Below are 18,308 nucleotides of genomic sequence, written 5' to 3' on the forward strand. Positions count from 1 at the left end.
ACTGTATCATGTATTTAAAATTAATATAATAAAATTGGCTGCACTCATCAGAAATGAAGTCATGTTCCATTTTAGTACCTGACTCAACATTTTTAAGATTTTATTCTTCAAATTTGTGGGGATAGATGAGCTACCAGTTAAAAATTAATCACCTTAGCCAGGGCTTAGATCCAAGATAACCTACAGTATCAGTCCACAGATGAATATAAAATCACTCAACTAACCATCATGTGTCTATTAGGCATGACAAATAATCATTCTTCTATTTCATTTCAGGATTCTCTGCAAACTGTGTTAATTTGACAAATAATATACCAGGGCTTAAATAATGAAATACATGGTAGAAACATTGAGTGCTCACCCATTGATAATTATTCCTGAACACGTGGGAGGACTAAACGGGAAAACTAAAGTTCTCAGCCCTCTTGCAGTTAGTTAGGCCCACGTGACTAATTCTAGCCAATGAAATGTGAACAGGGGTAATGGTGTCACTTCCAGGTCAAAGTATTTACAAGTCAGCGTACCACCTCCATGGTCTCTCTTCCCCACCTGGGGTGATCCTGGAAGCCCCTTGTAGAGATGGTAATGTCACAAGATAAAGGGAACCTTGACTCCTGAGTCACTGATCAGAAGACAGGTCTGCAGACATGTATTAAGATTATTATTAGCAAGAAATAAATTTTCAGTGTATCAGGTCACTGAGATCTTTTCCTTGATTCCTTCAGCTAGATAAACTTATGTTAACTGACTTATACAAAATTGTAGTATAGAATAAGCAAATTCTTTCCTTTGAGCCTTATGATGACAATACATAAGATTTTTCTGTGAAAGCTCTTTCTTCCATCTCTCAAGTTTTATATGTTCTAGGTGTTAGTACTGCCCTGATTTATATTTATCAACTATACTCTTTGCTTATTAGCTGTGTGACCTTTGGCAAGTTCATAACCTCTCTGAATCTGTTTTCTTTATCTGTAAAGTGTGAAAAATAATATCTTCCCTGCAGAATGGTGATTTAGTCAATATTAGAAATAAACTGTGTAAGCCACAGTGCCTGGCACCCAGTTGTACTCAATAAACAGCAGCTATTTTTATTTCTCTTCACAGATATAGACAGACAGTAAACTTCTAAAGCACAGAAACCAAGGCACGCCTCCTCTGCCCTCTACTTCCACATCTAGCACAATGTCTAATACCCAGTATAAATATTTACCAAATGCTATTACAAAGAAGATATAGAATAAAATATAAATCAACTTAGCTATAATAAATTCATTAATGAACTTTTTAATGCTACCACTGGTCCTAAAAAAACTCCCAACCTAAGTTGAACCAGACTGCTCCCTTCTCTGGTATAAACACACACACACACACACACACACAGAAAGAAGCCATCTCTAATAACAAATGAAACTTGCTAATTCAACAAGTAGTAAACGTTTTAATAGTTTGCCTAAAAGAAGTACTAGGTTTTAAATTTTCCTTAGTAAAATTTACTTGGTGAAATTACTCTGAGCTCGCCTAACCTCATAACCAGTTGACAATGCCATGGCTAAAGTTCATAATAGATCCTTCCATTTGATTCACATCAGACTGAAATCCAATATGCAACGTAAACACTGATTCCCAAGACTCGGAGAGCAGCTAAAGCAAATCCAGTGGAAATATTTTTCCCATTGAGTTTCTGCTAAGTTGCTTTCTCATCCACTTCAAAATAAAAGACAATAGCTTCCTTTCATAAGCCTCTTTATCTGCAACACAAACACAGCTGATAACACATCCTCCAAAGAGCACGATGGTTCCGCTGACATTGGACCACATCCACGGACTCCTCTGGGACTAATGGAATATTTCTGCTCCATGTGAGAAAAACACCAGGAGCAACCCTGTAGTGAAAAAATATGCACCGCACATTCCTGCGTGGATGTGCTTTTCCTGTAGAAGCACCCCTGACTGCTCGAGGGCAAATCAAATATTCAACAATACCAAAAATTCTACAAGATCCCTCACTCAGTTTTTTGTTTTTTTGTTTTTTTAAAAAAAAGCTTGTTAACTATTTTAAGCAACACAGCACAAGAAGCTAAAGAATCAAACTTTAAGACACTATTTTTATTACAAAGACACTGAAAGTTTGATATAAGGCCACCAGAACCCAAGAAGCACAGAAGTCTGTTAAGGGCAGGGAATTTATCGTGTCCTGCTCTGCTCATTCCTCGATTTCGCAGGATCCAGCAGGTACTTGGGGATGATGGGGGCCAGAGAGAAAGGACTGTTCATGTGACTTGTCTCCCCTGACCTCCTACCAACGCTGTAGAGAGCTGGTCCCTTCTGCCCCTCTTATTCTCATATGAAAGATGAGAAATAGCTAATGACATAGATAAAGAACACTTAGATTTAAAAAAACAAACACGTTTGGGCAAGTCACTGTGTTACGCAGTGGACATCCTGAGAACTAGAAGGCCTCACCGTCTCTGAGTGCAGAGGTGATGGTAAGGATACAGGTCCTGGGGCCCGACAGGTTGTGGCCAGTCCCATCTCTGCCACTTACTGCGAGGGGACCACCGGCATTCTTACACTCTCTGTGTCTTTGTATCCTCATTTGGAAAATACAGATGACAATAACAGTATCTTCCTCCCAGGGTTTTTGTGAGGATTAAATGAGTATATGTCACTCATTTAATGAGTGGTATGTGCTCATCAAGTGCTTATTCTTTAAAAATATTATTATTTAGGGCTGCAATTTCAGCCTCAGGTGGCTGAATTTTGTCCCAAATGGCAACTTAAATGGGCACAGGCTGCAAATATTTGGTATGCTGCCACCACACTCACTCCTCTTTAAAAAATTAGAAACCTCAAGCTTTCCCCTTCTGCCATTGTCTTGCATTGACCCAGCCGACTGAAAAATGTGATGTCAATGACCATCATCTCGAATGCAAAGGCACTGCCCCTAAATGTGGCAGAAGCTGACCTGAGATAATTAAAAAAAAATGCATAATGTGTTCTGGATCAAATTGGAGAGGTTAGCCACAATTATATCATCAGCTGATGTTCTTCTGCAAAGACCCCAAGGCAATTAAATGTCTTTTCAGCAAATGGTTCTGGAACATTGGGTATCAATATGAAAAGAAATGGGACTCAACCCTTCTCTTATACCAGATATAAAAATTATCTCATTGTGGATCATAGAGCTATATATAAGAGGTAAAACTATTATACATCTTTAAAAAAAAGAGAGAAAATCTTTGTAGGCCAAGACTTCTTAAACAGCACATCAAAAGCATAAGCTATAAAAGAAAAATACTGATCAATTGGACTTCATCAAGATTAAATACTGTTTGCAACAATATTTAAGCCACAAGCTGTCAGGCTCCAGCTGGCAAGCTCTACATCCTTGAAAAAACACAATTGAGAAAATAAAGAAGCTACCAAACTGCAAAGCATATAACTGACCAAGGGCTACATTCATGTTATTCCAGAAACTCTTACAGCTTAATAAAAGGGAGACAAATAACCCAGTTTTAAAATTGGGCAAATTATCTGACTTGCAGCAACATGGGTGGACCTAGAGATGATCATACTAAGTGAAGTCAGACAGAGAAAGACAAATATCATATGATATCACTTATATGTGGAATCTAAAAAAATGACACAAATGAACTTATTTACAAAACAGAAAAAGACTCACAGACAGAAAACAAACTTACGGTTACCAGGGGAGAGAAGGAGGGAGGGAGGGATAAATTGAGAGTTTGGGATTTGCAGATACACACTACTATGTACAGAATAGATAAACAAAAAGGTCCTACTGTATAGCTCAGGGAACTATATTCAATGACTTGCAGTAACCTGTAATAAAAAAGAATACATATATATATATATGTATATATGTATATATGTACATATACATATACAATACCAAGTCTGGGCAAGGATGTGGAAAATGGGAATCCTCAGTATTGCGGGTGGGAATGAAAATGTTACAGCCACTCTGAAGCACTGTACAGTAGTACCTTACAAAGCTACACATACATTTACCACGTGACCCAGCAAGCCCAGTCCTAGGTATTTACCCAAGAGAAATGCGAGGGTATGTCAGCATAAACACATAAACCCGAATGTTCACAGCAGCATTATTAATAATAGCCAAACTCTAGAAGCAACCAGTGACCACCAACTGGTGAATAAATTGCGATACATGCTTACCATGAAATACTACACAGCAATTTGAGAAACAAATTATTGAATACAAATAAAAATAACAGTTGAATCTCAAAAATATTATGCTAAATGAAAGACAACATATAAGACTCTATAATCTGTCATCCCATTTATATGAAATTTTAGAAAAAGCAAAACTATCACAACAGAAGACAGATTAGTGCTTGCCATGAGCAAATGAAGAAAGAGGAGAGGGCTTCAAGTTCAAACTTTTAAAATGAGGAAACTTTCTATTTATTCTGATGTACACAGTTGTGTACAATCACCAAAATTTTCAAACTGTGCCCTTAAAACGTGTGAATTTAAAACAAGCAAGCAATGCTCATTGTTTTTGTTAAGTTCTATGGGCACACGAGAACACGTAGCCCCTGTTTATAAGGTGCAAAGTGCACACGCACACACTTGATTATTGATAACACCAGTTCTTTCTTCAGTATTCAATCAAACAAGGTCTTTAAAGACTGGTATTGTTTTTTTGACTTTTTTTGTAGGGGTTTTTTTTGTTTGTTTTGTTTTGTTTTGGTGGGAGGAGGTAATTAGGCTTATTTATTCTTCGGAGGAGGTACTGGGGATTGAACCCAGGACCTCATGAATGCTGAGTATGAACTCTACCACTTGAGATATACCCTCCCCCGATAATTGTTTTTAAAAAGGGAGGGACAGGCAACATCTTTAGCTGCCATTTGGAAGAGGTCAAGGTGAAAGCTTTACAAAGTAGGAAGTTTCCACACAAACAGCTCTTCATTCTTCATAAATATTTAATTTTAAGACTAAAACTAACACCAATAAAGGAATCTGTCATCTAAGAGTCAGAAAAAAAAGACTATTCCTACACACACATAGATCAAATGGTTTAATAAAATCTGTTTATAAAGAAAGATGCCAACACATTAAAAAAAAAAATCCTAAACTCACAGTTTAATTCATTTATTCCATTTCGAAAGCAAGTAGAAAAAAAAAAATTAGGTGAGGGTTCTGGGTTTCGGTTCCAGCTGTTAACGTAAGAGCGAGGGACTCACCTCTGTGGTTCCGTCTTTGAAACTCTCGCTGTAAGTGCTGTCCGGGGTGCTGCGCTGGTCATCCTTGAGGTAGGTGCCGTGGCTGGCCATGGAGGGCACGCCGTACTGAGCCTGTTCAAAGATAACCACGCGCTGCTCCTCACCGTCTCCCCGGGCGTAGTGCACAGGTGGGGCCATGAAAACCGGCGTGAAATCTTCAGCCTTCACCACTGTGATTCCTGACACGGGGATGATGGCTGGGCTCTCGGGGACGTTCGTGCTGTACTGTTCCCGTTTTGAATTCTCCAAGTGGTCTTGATTTAGGGAAAGGTTCACTGGAACAGTCTTTAGGACCTGCACTCGGTTTTCTCCTCCACTCAAATTACTCTGGGCTTCACTGGTGCCAAGACAGTTTCTGTGTGGTTAAACCCACCCACCCCCCACAACATGACAGAATTAGAAAAATCACCATTTGCAACTCTTAATAAAATTACTGATGCAAGCAATAATCAGTAGATGCAAATGTGTTAGGGGAAAAATTGAACTTTGTTAGGGGAAAAACAGTGAACTTTACAATGGAATGCAATGGATCTTTGCATCACTAGAGGCAGGGAAACTACCCATGTGTGTGCCTCCTGGTGTCATGCAATCAGCTCCACCTAAAAAGTGCTATTGCCAAAAAAAAAAAAAAAAGTTGACCCTAAATCAAAGTAATCCTTTATATCCAACGTCCAGTTCTTGGGAAATATAGGAGCAGAAGAATGACTCAAACAACATCAAAAGAAACAGTCAAACAAGCCAGAATATTGAACATCTTGTTGACCTGGTTTCTTCAATAAGTCAGAGGCATATATAAATAAAAAAAAAAAAAGAAAGGTGCGAACCTTGCTGTAGATTAAGAGATTTAAAGGAGAACACAGTCATGTATGATGAGCAGATCTTGTTTTGATCCTGATCTGAGAAACCAGAGGCATTCATGAGGCAATGAGATTTTTGAGGCAATCGAATATGAACTGGGAGTTAGCTGATGTTAAGAAGTATTGCTACTTTAGTGAGATGTGATAATGATTTTGAGATTATGCAATAAAATGTCCTTGTGTATTTAGAGATACAAATCAGAAGTTGTTAGAGGTGAAATGACATAAAGTAAGCCGTAAGCTGGGGACTTACTTTAAACACTATTGCAATTAAAAAAAAAAAAAAAAAAAAAAGGCAGGGGGAAAGGAGAGGGAAGGTGGAAATTAAGCAGGTGTAACAAAAAGTTATCATTGCTGAAACTGGGGGATGGGATGGGTATTTGTGGGTTCATTATACTGTTTACTTATGGATATGTCTGAAAGCTTTCTAAAGAAAAGAATTTAAAATAGCTTTAGGGAGAAGTGGGGGAGGGATAAATTAGGATTTGGGGTTTAACAAACATATATTACCACGTATAAAACGGATAAACAAGGACCTACTGTACAGCAAAGGGAACTATATTCAACTTCTTATAATGAGCTGTAATGGAAAAGAATCTGAAAAAATATGTATGTATGTATATGTATAACTGAATCTCTCTGCTGTATACCTGAAACTAACATTGTAAATCGACTACACTTCAGTAAAAAATAAGAATTAAAGACCAAAAGAACAAAAAAATAAAATAGCTAAAAAAAAAAAAAAAAAAAAAAGGCAGGGACAGGACAATAACTTGAAGAGGGAGAGTGGGAGAATATTTTTCACTGTTCTGTGGGCTAAACTCCTTACAGGAAAAATAAGATAATGAGAATTTATCATTAAAATATTTGCACTAAATTGAGAAATAACATGAGCTCATTGATATCCTTAGCATTAAATTACTTTCAGGGCTTAAGGAAGGGGTGTTAACTGGGCTTATGTAAGACAAGATCTCTCAGATCGCAGACCTCCTGGCTGGTACAAAGAGAGAGGAAAGGATTTAGAAAATTAATTCTTGCCAGGACAGGATGAAATACTTTCATCTATGCTATAGAATTCTGGGAGAGAGCAGACGCAAAGAGAAACTTCTTTACAAGAGACTGTTGTTGAAAGCAAAATGATTTTACTAACAAAGTCCTTGCATTCAGTAAGATTTGAGGCCACCTCTTACTTATTTATGGATTATTCTGAATGACATAGAGAGAAAATGCATATTTACATCGGGCCCCATCTCCAGTGTCTGCTTTTTTGAAACTAGCATGTGCTTTCTGGGACTTACAGGTATCTCTCATCAAGAAAAATATTTGAAGAAAATTGGTTCTTCCAAGAATTGAGTTCTCCTGGCTCCTCTCTGTAACGGAAGTCTGCTCGCTTTGGAGTCTGCCTAACTCTCAAGCAGGACTTGGTATTTTTAGCTTTGATTTTTCAGATAAAACTTCAAAGTGAAGCTTGAGGAAAGACTGGCTCCACGTGAACAAAGCCAACAGAAAAATATCGGAACTTCTGTGCATCAGTCACAGACTCGTAGAAATCATTCGAAAAAAGAATCCTTTAAAGAACAAAATCGCAAGTCTCCAAACATTCTGGCTTTAAGTAATAACCTGCTTTCGTGGCCAAATCAATACAATGAATCTGTATCTAAGACACAGTGAAAATGCAGAAAGAATGTTTAATCTGAATCCAGTGAGCTGATGATGCCAAAATCCAGACCACCCATTTATAGCAGCCTTTCCTAAACCTCAGTGTTTAGAACATTGCACGGAATGTTAATAGATGTTCCTCAAAGAAAGGAGTCCCTGATAAAATCAGTATTTAAGAAAAAAAAATTGCCAAAATGAGACCACCCTGGTGGGTCACAAACACCGTGAACACAGTAAAGGCCCCCAGGGGTTCCTTCATTTGTTTAATTGTAATCCAGAATTTCCCAAACTCATTTTGCCCAGGGCCCTTTTGTGGATGAGTAACTGTTAATACTAGGGGACAGTGTCCTGCAAGTAGGGTGCAGAAGGGTTGGTCTCCGTTGATTAGTTACCAAAGCCACTATCCATTTTCCACTCTTCTGGGCTTTGCACAAGCATGGTCTTACTGGCTTTGCCAAAATATTCAAAATTAATCAACTCCTCTCTAGTTAGAGTCCATTTCAGTCCAAATTTCTTAAACTTTTAATTCATGCAAAACACCTGAATTCTAAACAAGAACACAAGCCAAAATATTCTGTATGTTCTTATAAACAAACAAATAAATAAGCAAACTAATAACAGGGGTACAGACCTAGTCAAGTCATTAGTACCACATGACAAGGAAATAAGAGTCAGCACCATCCTAAAAGATGTAACTGTAACTTCCATACAATAGCATTGGCTTTAAAAGCTGATGCCAGAGAACCTTGGAAGACATCCAAAAAAACCAGATCAGATCAGAAGTAAGAATTACTGTGATACTGATTCATGAGCAATAGAATTTAATATTAAACCAAGCATAATAATATGAGAAAAAATGCAATGCTAAGAATGGTGCATGAAATGGTGCTTTTAAAAAAAAAATTTTGAGTCATGTCGTTAAGATTCTCAGTTACTTTTCAAAGTAGTGACTTCTGTATATAAACATTTGTAATGATACGTTAGCACATGGCACCTTAATTCATGAACACACTGCAGACTAAATGATATCCTTCTAAATTACATTCAACCAGAAGTCTACTAAGTCATAATTAGTCCTATACAAGGTGGTTGTCTATGCCTCCCTGCCAGGTTTTTTTTTAAGGTGCTTCATTGAAATCACAAAAATGGCCATTAAAATACAATGAGCGGCTGTCAGTCTTTAACGTTGTTCTAAAAGATGCTTTACCAAAGCGTGGCCTCTTTTATCTATTATGATGCATACAGAGTACGCATCTTAGATTCCTTCACACACCCTCCACCACCACCTTTCTGTGATTACTGGTATAGGACTGAGCAGACAGCAGACAGCAATGCTTAGCTTAATAAATACTGGCTGGATGGAGGAAAAGTTACAGGATCTGAAGAGTATCAGCATCTCTCTCCCTGTCCTCAATGCTACCAACTAGTGCCCACGTCCCCAGAGCAGCGTGGAGCATCAGAAGATCCCTGCGGAACTGCACATTGGATGCATACAGCAGTGACCCCCTGCTGGAGGGCGGGGCGGGGAATGCCTTGAGAGGTGACGCGCAGCACAGGGCTGCCGGTTGCGGGGGCGGGGGGGGGGGCGGCGCCCACTGCTAGTCATCTAACAAGATCGCAATGTCACAAGTAGCTGCTACCAAGGCCAGGTAAGATCCTGGCATATGTGTTGTTAGCAGGAGACTTCACTTCTCCTGGCTTCATGTTGCCAAGGGGAAACCCCTCCAGCAGGGAAGCACCGCGGCTTCTCCACCGCTTTACCGGGGAAGAGGCGTATCTGATTGGTGAGCTTGGGAGAAGCAGCTGAACAAGCTGGTCCAGACCCTTCTGGCTCCCTCCATATGTCTGGATCATCCTAGGGAGTCTCAGAGGGGATACTCCAGTCACCACGGCCATGCCGCAGGTGGCCTGTCCCTCCAGGGAGGACTGAAGCCCTGCTTAGGACTAGATGAGTAGACATATCTAGGGCAGGACTGACATGTTACAAACTGCTGATTCAAAATTACATGCTCTCATTAGCTTCAGCAGAAACAAAACTGATTTTCTTTTTCTTTTTAAATTTCAATCTGTCTGTGTCTTATTTTTCAGCTGGTTCTTAATTCAGGGTTGCAGAAAGCAGTATGACATTTGCTCTCCAGACATCTTTCGTAGCCCAGCACCCAGAAACCGCCCTCTGCCACCCATGGCTCTCTACCAGCTCCTTCCTGGACTGAGATCAGCCTTGCCTCCTTCCTCTTCCCTCACAAAGGTGATCTGCAGGTGTCTCACCCCTCAAGGGCCTCATCACAGTCATACAGCCATAGGATTTTCAGCAAAGCTCCCACCAGCGATGGGCTGTCTTGCCAGAGTATCACTTCTAACTCTTGGGATTTACAGCCTCCTTAGGAGGGAGGATATCAAGAGCCCGTTGATGACACTTTGAATGTAAAACCAAAAACTGCAATTTGCTTTCCTCGCCGAGAGATCCAGTTTTGGTCCAGACTCCAAAAGACAGGTGGGGAGGTTAAGCTTCTCGAGAACGCCTCTCAAGAACAAAAGTTATAGTTTAATACTGTTGTTTTCAAAAAATGTAGAAAAAGAGTTATTCGGGGAGCCAGCCATATCTTTTGTAGATTATCATACCTTTTATCCTGGTCTTCTTGGCTGTCGCTTGCTTTGCTTACAGACAGCAGCCTCTTGTCTCGAGGAACCTGCAAACATCACCGAGCGTCAGTCAGACTTACATGGAGGCAACTGTGACCTTGTGCAGAGCTAGACACCAGCGCAAGTAAAGAACATGAAATGGGACATTCTCCAGGAAAAGGTGGCAACTCTGCGATAGCCAGGAGATGGTTAAAGGTGAGTAGCCTGAGTGGCAATGACAGTGGATCAGACACAAAAGGGTGATGATAAACGTAGGGCCACAGCAAGCCTGATTCTGCGGGGCACTGCTGACACAGACCACTCTCCCTGGACCTGAGCGCCTCCCGAGGTCTCCCCACTTTGGGAGTGGATGAGAGGAAAGGGGCATTATGAGTGGAGGATGAATCTGGGCATCTGTGCCCTGGAGCAGATTGAAAACATCTCGGACCTACGATGAGCATCCTGCTAAGGAACAGGGACTGACTCTCCACTCTGACGAGGGACTCCAGGGGCTGACGTGGAGGGGAGCAAATTGGGCAGGGGGCCGCACTGTCCACTGGGGGAGCAGCACCTAATACTGGGACCAGCCTTTACCCACCCTCCCTACATAGTTCATGGACTGCCTTCCATCATTCTTTAAGTGCACTTTTACTGTTGTCTTCACAACCACAATGCCAACACATTACCTAAAAGATGACTGAAAAAGTGCTACCTGAGAGAAGGGACACCCTCACCAGCCACGTCTCTAAGCATCATCTGATGGCGCTACTGCATTAAGGATCGAGCGCATATCTCTGCCATAGTCTGAACACATGAATAGTGGGTCTAGATTTGTTTGGCTGGTTGAATGTTTTGGTTATTTTGTTTTTTCCTAAATCTCCAGATCTCCTTTCTAGCCAAATATCTTTGCACTCAAAACACAGCCTTCACTATTTTGACATGAAAGAGTGTTTATAAGAAGCATCTCCCTTCTGGCTTCCTCCAGCAATGCTCCTGGTTTCCACTCACCTGAATATGTGTGCAAGCTCAGTCAGCTGGACGAGGGAGGCAACACAGCAGAGCGGCTGAGAGTCCAGACCTGCACTTGACTGGCTGGGTCAAAGCTCCGCTCTACCACTAACTAACTTTGCCTCACTTTCCTCAGCTGTAAAGCAGGCATAATGAGAGTCCTATACCTCACAGGGTGTTTAGGAAAATTAAATGAGTTAATTTCTTAAAAAGCACTTAGAGTGTCTGGGACTTTATTTGTTAAATAAAGATAAAGTCAGTCCGTTGTAAGTCCTTCACTCACACGTCAGTGTTGAGTGTCTACAAGGTAGCAGGCATTCTAAGTGAGTGCTAGACAGAAATGAGATGAATAAAACAGTGCCTGTCACCTACTCAGGATGACAGGCAAACATAAAAGTTCAGTACCCAGCACACCCGTGTTCACAGCACCATTATTCACCATAGCCACATACAATGGAATATTACTTGGCCTTAAAAATGAAATTCTGATACATGATAAAGTATGGATGGCAACGGACTCTTCACTGGACTCTCTGCCCACAACCCACCTCCCTGCTGCTGTTGTAATGTGTGTAAATCATTTCTTCAGTCTGCCAGGCCTGTGCTCACAGTCCTTCAGGAATGGAGGAAATGATGGCAAATAGCACGACAGAAGAAATACAGGACATTTCAGTTTCTTCTTTAAGATTCCCTGTATTTTCTAGAATATGTATGTATAAGCTTAAAATGAAAAGCTGATTTCTTTTAAAAATTTCAACAGCTTATGAATATTTATTAAATCATGTATTCACTCATTCATCCAGCAAAAAGCAAGGCCATGCACTTAGCCCTGTACTCCCTTTTGGGAGAATAAAGCCCAGCCCACCAGCCTGGTCTCTTCCAGAAGGAGTCACTGCCTTCCTGACCGAACTTGACTGCCCACCCCCACCCCCACCCCCACTCACCTCCCACAATTCAGCAAGGCTAGTTCTGTGGAAAAACAAAGTGAGCTAAAGTAAATCAAACCACTTATAAGAAGAACTAACTAATGCAATCTGTCACACTTTTCTGTCATGCCTGAAATTAATAAAAAGGTCATACTTGACTTTGGAGCTGCTACCAGTAAGTAGCTTGAACTGAACAGAAAACTAGGCTAATATGAGTCCCTAAATTATGACAGATCCTAGCAATTTAGTTATTTTTATAATAAATGCCATCTAAATAGCTTCAAATGTGTATCTTTAAAATTTGAACCCATTTTCAAATGGATACAAAGAAGCTATTTTTTAAATGGTGGGCAGCGCTATAGAATGAACTGTGTGTCCTCAAAGTTCATGTGTTAAAACCCTAATCCCCAGTGTGAGTGTATTTGGAGATAGGGACTTTAAAGGAGGTGATTAAGGTTAAATAAGTTTACAAGGGTGGGTCCCTAATCCAACAGGACTGGTGCCTTATAAGAGGAGGAAGAGACACCAGGTATGTGTGTGCACAGAGGAAATGCTATGTGAAGACACAGTAAGAAGGTGGCCACCTTCAAGTCAAGAAGGAAGAGAAGCCTCATCAGAAACCATCCCTGTCAGCACCTTGATCTTGGACTTCCAGCCCCCAGAACTGTGAGAAAAAAAATTTCTATTGTTTAAGTCCCCCAGTCTGTGGTATTTCTTCATGGCAGCCCAAGCAGACTAACACAGACAGTGTAACAGAACAGACATTAAGAAATGTCCAGAATTGCCTTGTGACCTTGAGTAAATCCTGCTTAGCTGCCTGACCTGTGAAATACAAAACCTGATGGGACTCCCTGAAGTTTCAGAATGTAGGTGAAAGACTTTGAAATGCATGAAATATTCTACCAACACAAGCCTTTGCAATTTTCAAGGACAGGGACCATCATTTCTTGAGTGTCTGCTGTGTGTCACACACCATCCCCCCTCTACTGGCCCCTGAGGGGAGATGTACTCCAACCTTAGGAGCAAAAGAAAATGGTTTACTTTATGAAAAGAATCAATTACCACTTACAAAGAGGTACAAAAATTCTATACAATTTAGGTGATAACGTGGCAGCAATTGTTAAAGTAATTTGACTTCCCAAAGTTTAGACTCAAAAAATAGAATCTTTATTTTTTTCTATTATCATTTCACTTTACTACAGAAAGAGAGTCTATCCTCAAAGAGGATTTGACTTTGTTATAACTTTAATTCCAGCATATATAAGCTCTGAAAAAGAGTGGGTTAAGGCCTGAAAATGATCATTTGGGCACAGAGTTTTTGGAATTAAGAATAATTCCTTAATGTTTAAAATTTCAAGCAAAAATACAGTAAAGCTTGTGAGAAACAAATTAGCCATGTAACTCTGCTAGTCCAGACGGTCTTAGAAACTATTTTATTTAAATATTTTATATCCTAAATTAATATATTATTAATTCAACAGTAAGAGTCATAGACTTGGTTACAAATTGAGTTTGGAGGAGTTTGTGGGGGACAGGTGTGGGTGATGGCTATTTATTTATTTATTTATTTTGAAGTATGGCTGATGTAGAATGTAATATAAGTTTCAGGTGTACAACATAGTGATTCCCAATTTTTAAAGATTATACTCCATTTATATTATTATAAAATGTTGGCTATATTCCCTGTGTTGTACTCTATATCCTTGTAGCTTATTTATTTTATACAAAGTAGTTTGTACCTCTTAATCCCCATCCCTATCTTGCCCCTCCCCCTTCATTCTCCCCACTAGTAATCACTAGTTTGTTCTCTGTATGTGTGAGTCTGTTTCTTTTTTGTTACACTCACTAGTTTGTTTTTATTTTCTAGATTCCACATGTAAATGATATCATACAGTTTGTCTTTCTCTGTCTAATTTATTTCACTTAGCATAATACCCTCCAAGTCCATCCATGTTGCTGCAAATGACAAAATTTCATTTTTTATGGCTAAGTAGTTTTCCATAGTGTGTATGAGAGTGTGTGTGTGTGTGTGTGTGTGTGTGTATTATATACCACATTTTCTTTATCCTGTCATTTGTTAATAGACAGTTAGGGTGCTTCCATATTTTGACAACTGTAAATAATACTGCTGTTGGGGTACATGTATCTTTTCAAATTAGTGTTTTCAGGGTTTTTGGACATAAACCCAGGAGTGGAATTGCTGGGTCATATGGTAGTTCTATTTTTAGTTTTTTGAAAAGCCTCCATACTGCTTGCCACAGTGGCTGCACCAATTTACATTCCCACCAGCAGTGTATGAGGGTTCCATCTTCTCCACATTCTCATATTTGAGTTTTATGTGAACTCCCTATTCTGCATCTCAAAATATTTACAGAAAACAATATTCAACTTTCCTTTAAATACATTTAATATAACATGCAAGAGGTGACATAATACAGGTACCATATTTACTAATACTTTATTATCCTCTGAACCTATGGGAAATAAAATAAGTTGCTTTTCTAAATTACTAACGATTTTTGTTCCAAGGTACATTTCTCTTTTTCATCAATACAAAAGAATCATCATCTAATACAAAAGAATTGTCATCTAATGCAGATATATGAAATTATGTCCATTTCACAGTAATGGGATATAATCCATTTTTTAAAAATAAGAATAATATATTTCTTCAAAATATATCTTAATATATTTATTCAAAGCCTTATAAAACTGTTAACTAACATATTTGTTTAATAAACTTATATAAGTTACCAAAAACCCTGTAATGATCCAAGCGATTACATCAGGGTGTCATTTGAATGATAGGCTACTAGGTATTAGAGACTGATAAAACTGTCAAGTTTTAACTGTTTTTTATAATAAAGTATTCCTTTCTAAGGATGGGATCATTTCTGAAAATTGTGTATTAACACAAAAGTTGAACACAGCTGAACCCTCAAGAAATGGCCTAGAATGTGCAGCGCTCTAACATGGGCTTCTCTGTACCGTCCTCAATACGTTCTGGAAAATTTCACTCCAAAACGTTTAGAATTCACCCTTGTGTTTTTCAAAAGAGCTCCTCAGTCAAAAAGGATTAAAAATATAAAACAACCACAAACAAAGAAAAGAAGAAAGGAAAGCCTGCCAAGAAACCATCTTTGTTTCTCAGGCTCCCTTTTTTCAGGCACTTCCTATTCATTGTAGAAAACTGTTCTACTTACATGAAATGGAGTTTAGACCCTAAAACATCCTTTCGTCTGGACCCCAAGTCCCCCAGAGCTAAAGGCCCTTCTTGATACGCTGAGAGCTGTACACCTTCACAAGAGGGCTGTTGGAAACTGCCAACTCCGGCTCTCTTGGTAAGGGGGAAACGTCAGCCTAGATGGACACGGGTACCAGTGGGATGCCTTTCCTGTATTTCTCCAGCACATTCTAACCACAAGAGATGCACTTACTTGGGTTAATATCCTCACTTAAAATACCCTGGATGGGCCAACCTGCCAGTTACTCATGCCTCGTTCTTCATCTTAGATAGTGCAACTTGACTTGGCTTTTATGCCTCTTCCCATAGAGGGAGCCCTCCTAGGGAAAAGGGGAAGAAGCTGGAAAAAGAACGAGTGATTTTAGAGAACTTGGGTGAAAGAGTGGGCATGGGGGCAGGGCCAGAGTTGGTGGTGGTGGGAGAGCTCTGGGAATCATGAAAACTGGTTTAGGAGAGACACAGGAGACACTGCAACTTGCAAAAGTGGAGACTGTGGAAAGGACACAGGAATTGGGAATCAGGACTGAAACAGGAAGCCAAGATTCCTCTCAGGTGATTTTCTCCTGCTGGAGGGAGCGGGGGAGGTGGGGAATCAATGCTTGTTCTAAAGTAAAGAGTTCACTGTGCCCAACCAGCAAAATAAACAAGCCATTCTCACCTTTGTGCCAATCCCAGCCTAAGCTGAGGGCCTTTACAATCAAATCAGGCAATAAATATCCTCACTCTGTAAATACTTGTTGATTTTTCACACATCACTGGTTCTAAGGGAACAAGTCACACCAGACATAGTCCTTTATAGTTGAGACAGACATCGTTTGTTGTTTGACTTCCTGAAATACTCCTATTTTGAAGGTACTGTATGGCAGGTATGTTTGTAATGCCAGTGAATGACATTCATTTTGTTTTACAGATTTCTCAAAATAAATATTTAGCTCCCATTGAAACAAGTGGACACAAAATTAGGTTTTGGAATTGCTGCAAAATCTACCACAAAAGCATTCATCGGAATATCCCTTACAAAACTGAAAAATTTAGAGACCCTGATGTTTCTGGGAAAATGAAAAATCCAAAGGCAACCTAGGCAGGGTTCTCCCCAAGGAATGAACATAACAACATCGTTGAGTTCTAGGAACTAGGGTCCCCCTCCAGGTGGAGGATGGCAACTTCAGGATGAGCACAGCGTTCCTGGAACTCCGCCCTGTTACCTCACCACCAACCAATCAGAATAAAGTCACACACCCTGCAGCCCTCACCCCAAATTTTGCCTATAAAAACTTTTCCCCCAAAACCATCCAGGAGCCCAGGGTTTCCGAGCATAAGCCGCCTGTCTTCCTTGCTTGGCCCTGCAATAAACCTTCCTCTCCTCCAAAGGGAAAAATAGAAATAAATAAAATAAATAGAAGCAACCTAAATGCCCCCAAACTGAGGAAGGACTAAATTATGGTACAGCCACAGAACATAAAATTCTTTATGTGCCAAAAATCATCGTCATAAAGTAAAAACGACAGCAAGGAAATGTTTGCAATATGATATGAAGTAGGAATTATATGTAGGTAATAGGTATGCTTGTGAACAGAGGACACAGAAATGATGGTCCCCAAATGGAAACACCCTCGGGCGGTGGAGTCGGGGGAACGTTGGCAGAGAGGCAGTGAGAGCAGGAAGAGGCAGAAATGCACAGCCCGCGCGGGAACAGCATTGGTCCTCGGGGCTGGGACGGACCAGCTGCCCCCTCTGCCCCCGAGAGCGGAGGCGCCCGGGCAGGGGGCGGGGGCTGGGCTTGGGGTCTACCTTGTAGTAGTCGTACAGCAGGCCCAGGGCGGCGGCGCTGTCCTCGTCGCCGTTAATGCTCATCATCGCCTTGGTGGCCGCCGTCAGGGGGTTCTCCAAATACGACTTCCAGGCCTCATCCTCACTGGTGTAGGCTCTTCGGGTATTAAACGGAGGGTCACCGGGCATGGGCACCAAGGCCACCAGACGTTTATTACTGTGAAGGCAAGAGAAGGGTGAGGCTCATTAGCAGGGAAGTGTTCCTTTTCCCAGTAAAAATATACATGTTATTTCTCTTCCATCCTCGGGAAGCTGTACTTTCCGAGGATGGAAGAGAAGGAAAGATTAAGCCTAAAGTGACAGCCACATTGCATTGCTGAAGCCACTGATTTTTCCTTTACTGTCCGTGAGAAGAAAATGGCCTTTACAAGGCAGTATACATACATAGTGTAAGTCAGTTCCCTTCACACTTGGTTTTCATATCCAGTCATCTCAGGAGACAAATCGTTTTATCTGATTATTCTTTATTAACGAATGTTAGAATGAAACGCTGGGAGGAAGCAGATTTCATTGAAATCTGATGTATGTATATGTGCCATACAGTAAATGTAACCAATAAGTTAATGATTACTAAAAGTTCTTTTCTCTAGGTTAATTTCCACTATAGTTGCTAGAAAATTATAGACCAATCTAAGTCCTTTAATTAAAAAAGGCAGTAGAAGCCACTTTGCAACAAGACATGCTGCAGTTATGCTGAGTAACAGGGATGTGAAGCAACAGGAATGAGACAGACTCTGCATGTGAATCCTGTGTTGCCACAGGATCCTCCTATAGCTAAGGGATAAGGAAGCTACAGGTTATTAAAAATCACCATAGGGAGTGAGGAGAGCACCTGGAAAATCTTCTGTAGAGACAAAAGGGGTTGGAGTCGTTTGTCAGTCCTAACCAA

General features: G+C 40.3%; 1 protein-coding gene across 2 annotated transcripts in view; it reads right to left on the reverse strand.

Annotated features, from left to right (window-relative positions):
• GRHL2 (grainyhead like transcription factor 2) overlaps window positions 1–18,308 on the reverse strand; it is a 142,767-nt gene that overhangs the window by 89,054 nt on the left and 35,405 nt on the right. For both annotated transcript variants that reach the window (XM_010981884.3, XM_010981883.3), the window contains exons 2-4: window positions 17,381–17,576; window positions 10,412–10,479; window positions 5,235–5,628 (exon numbers count right to left, since the gene is read on the reverse strand). In XM_010981884.3, coding sequence (XP_010980186.1) covers window positions 5,235–5,628; window positions 10,412–10,479; window positions 17,381–17,576 — 658 coding nt within the window. The remainder of the gene's footprint in view (window positions 1–5,234; window positions 5,629–10,411; window positions 10,480–17,380; window positions 17,577–18,308) is intronic.

Source organism: Camelus dromedarius, chromosome 20 (assembly GCF_036321535.1).
Source record: "Camelus dromedarius isolate mCamDro1 chromosome 20, mCamDro1.pat, whole genome shotgun sequence".
NCBI lineage: Eukaryota > Metazoa > Chordata > Mammalia > Artiodactyla > Camelidae > Camelus > Camelus dromedarius.